This window comes from Physeter macrocephalus, chromosome 18 (assembly GCF_002837175.3).
Source record: "Physeter macrocephalus isolate SW-GA chromosome 18, ASM283717v5, whole genome shotgun sequence".
Classification (NCBI taxonomy): Eukaryota; Metazoa; Chordata; class Mammalia; order Artiodactyla; family Physeteridae; genus Physeter; species Physeter macrocephalus.
In genome coordinates this window covers 8,739,427-8,741,948 of record NC_041231.1, presented here as the reverse complement: position 1 = coordinate 8,741,948, position 2,522 = coordinate 8,739,427, and the positions used below count along the sequence as shown (strand labels likewise).

General features: G+C 62.0%; 1 protein-coding gene across 1 annotated transcript in view; it reads right to left on the bottom strand.

The window, feature by feature from the left end:
* The window catches only part of PLXND1 (plexin D1), a 28,710-nt gene extending 26,273 nt beyond the window's left edge, over nucleotides 1-2,437 (bottom strand). The window contains exon 1 of the mRNA XM_028479015.2: nucleotides 2,201-2,437. Coding sequence (XP_028334816.1) covers nucleotides 2,201-2,260 — 60 coding nt within the window. The 5' untranslated portion in view covers nucleotides 2,261-2,437. The remainder of the gene's footprint in view (nucleotides 1-2,200) is intronic.
* Between the last annotated feature and the right edge of the window lie 85 nt (nucleotides 2,438-2,522).

The following is a 2,522-nucleotide window of genomic DNA, read 5'->3' as shown; positions in this document are numbered from 1 at the left end:
TGTGGCCTCTCCCGTTGTGGAGCGCAGGCTCCGGACGCGCAGGCTCAGCGGCCATGGCTCACGGGCCCAGCCGCTCCGCGGCACGTGGGATCCTCCCGGACCGGGGCACGAACCCGCGTCCCCTGCATCGGCAGGCGGACTCTCAACCACTGCGCCACCAGGGAAGCCCCAAGCCCTGACTCTTCAGCGTGACCGACATACAAGGTTCATCCCAGTGAGACTCCACCTGTCCTTTAACGTCAACACCCCCCCGCCTCTGCCCCACAAGGCCTGGGACCAGCCACAGGACACATGTCGACATAGCACAGGCTGTCCTGCCCTCAGCCTTTGCCCAAGCCCATTCTTCCACCCGGCAAAACTCAACACAGCCTTCAAAATCCAGCTCAAAATCCCATGTTCTAAAGCGTTCCCAGACTCCCCCCTCAAATCACAGGGGCACCCCTCACTTGATCATCCATCCATTCAGCAATGAACATTTGGGTGTGCGCCAGGGGCTCCATTAAGCTCCTAAAGCCTGTCCCCGAACCTGTATGCCAAGGACCACCCTTATCCCCTATGCAGGCTCTGTCTACACCTGTCCCCCCACCCACTGGGGAGGGTTGGGGCTGGGTCTCAGCCCCTCGGACACCTCCAAGGGCAGCAGATGGCAGCTGAAATAGCTCAGGTTCTACCTTACACAGGCCCACCCAGGTTTGAATCCCACCTCTGCTACCTCCTAGATGTGTGACCCTGTGCAAGTGGCTCCTCCTCGCTGGGCCTCGGGTTTCTAAACTCTGCAACAGAAAGAGGCTGCTCTACTCTGCAGGAGTCTAGGAAAACTGGAGATCACGTTATCTTTAGTGGGTTGCACACTGTGGGTGCCTAATATACGCTGGCGGTTATTAGTATGCAAGAGGTGCTCAATAAATGCTTGCTGAAAGATTAAACAGGGCCAATTCCCCAATCCCGTCTTGCCCTCAGCCCAGCACAGGCCTCCGGGAGCAGCAGCAGTAAATATCTGCTGAATGAACAAACCCGGGTTTTGAGTGTGTTAGGCCAGCCGCGTGGCAGGACTTCCTGTTTATGTCCCTGTCGCTGGCAGACGTGACACCCTGAGGAGATAGCAGGTCGGCAACTCCCCTGCCCTGCCCCCTCCCCACTTCGTTCTGAAACTAACACAGGAAAGTGGCTGTTGATAGGGCTGAGAGCTCATGTGTCCCTGCCACGCTGAGCTGGGAGGTGGGTCTGTCGTCTGAGTCCCAGGGCTCAGGGCCACAGGGGAGCGGCACAGCCCTCCACATGGGTCCAGGCCCCTTGCTGCCCCTGGAGGCTCTTCCCAACCATTGCAGGGAAGAGCTTGAGGGCCCAGGGCAGGGCCGCCCTGCCCCTCACTGAGCTGCAGCCCCTGCCACGAGGCTGCCTGACGCATCCCAGATGCCTGGCATGTGGCCCCCACGTGTGACAGCCATCACGGGCCTCGGCTCCCCCATGGAAGCGACAGATGGCAAGTCCCCAGAAGCTGGGGAGGGGGTGGCTGGCATGCTTTCAGGACTCATCAACACTTCCCACCCAGGACGCTCCTCCAGGAGGGACCCAGAAAGGGGCTGTGTCCCTTCCCCCAGCCCATTTGGGCGGGGGGAGGGGAAGACTGGTTGTACAGAAGAGCACTCGACAAGGAGTCCAGGGCTGGGGTGCAAGTCCAGCCCTACGGCGTGTGACCTGGAGGCACCTGCGTCCCCTTCCTAGGCCTCATTTTCCCCACCTGGACAATGGGGAGTCGGGCGGCAAAGGGGTTCTCTGGCCATTCTCCAGGGAAGACATGTCAGCCACGAACTGGGGAGGTGTGTCCAGGGTCACAGCTCAGCTGGGGGCTAGGGCAGGGCGGGCACAGTATGGACAGTGTCACCCGTGGGCTGCGGCACTGGGCGGGGGCTGGGCCTGGATCTGTCAGGGGAGCTTTAGAGGGTAGAAGGGCCTGGGGGTCCTGGCCAGGCTTTCCTGCAGGCACTGGGGGCGGCCTGCTGTCCCCATGGCCTGGCCCTCCCCGCCCACTTTCCTGTTTCCCCAGCTCCGTGCAACCAGAGCGGGGCTTTCTCAAACATAGCCTGGAAACTCAGAGGAAGGAAACCAAAGCATGGGTGGTGGGCCCAGAGCAGGGTCCCCCCACCCGGGACGGCACTCTCCCAGCCCTCCGCCCCACCCCCACGCGGCCTTCACTTACCTGGAAGAAGGCGGCGTTGGCCAGATGCACCGGGATGCTCTGGGAGCTGCCCGTGGGCATGGGAGCCAGGGCTGAGGGCAGGATCTGCGGGCAGTCCTGAGGGCTCTGCAGTCAAAACCCAAGGAGGTGGGGCTGGCACTGGGGCATTTCGGAAAAGACGGGGCTCACGGCCACCCCAGCCAACCTGCGCAGCCCCGTCTCCCCAGGGAGGCACCAGGCAGCCCGGGGAAGTGAGGAAACACTACTAACAAAACGTAGCAGCCACACCCACCGAGGGCCTCGTGCCCACTGCCTCCCACATACCATCTCACTTGACCCTCAC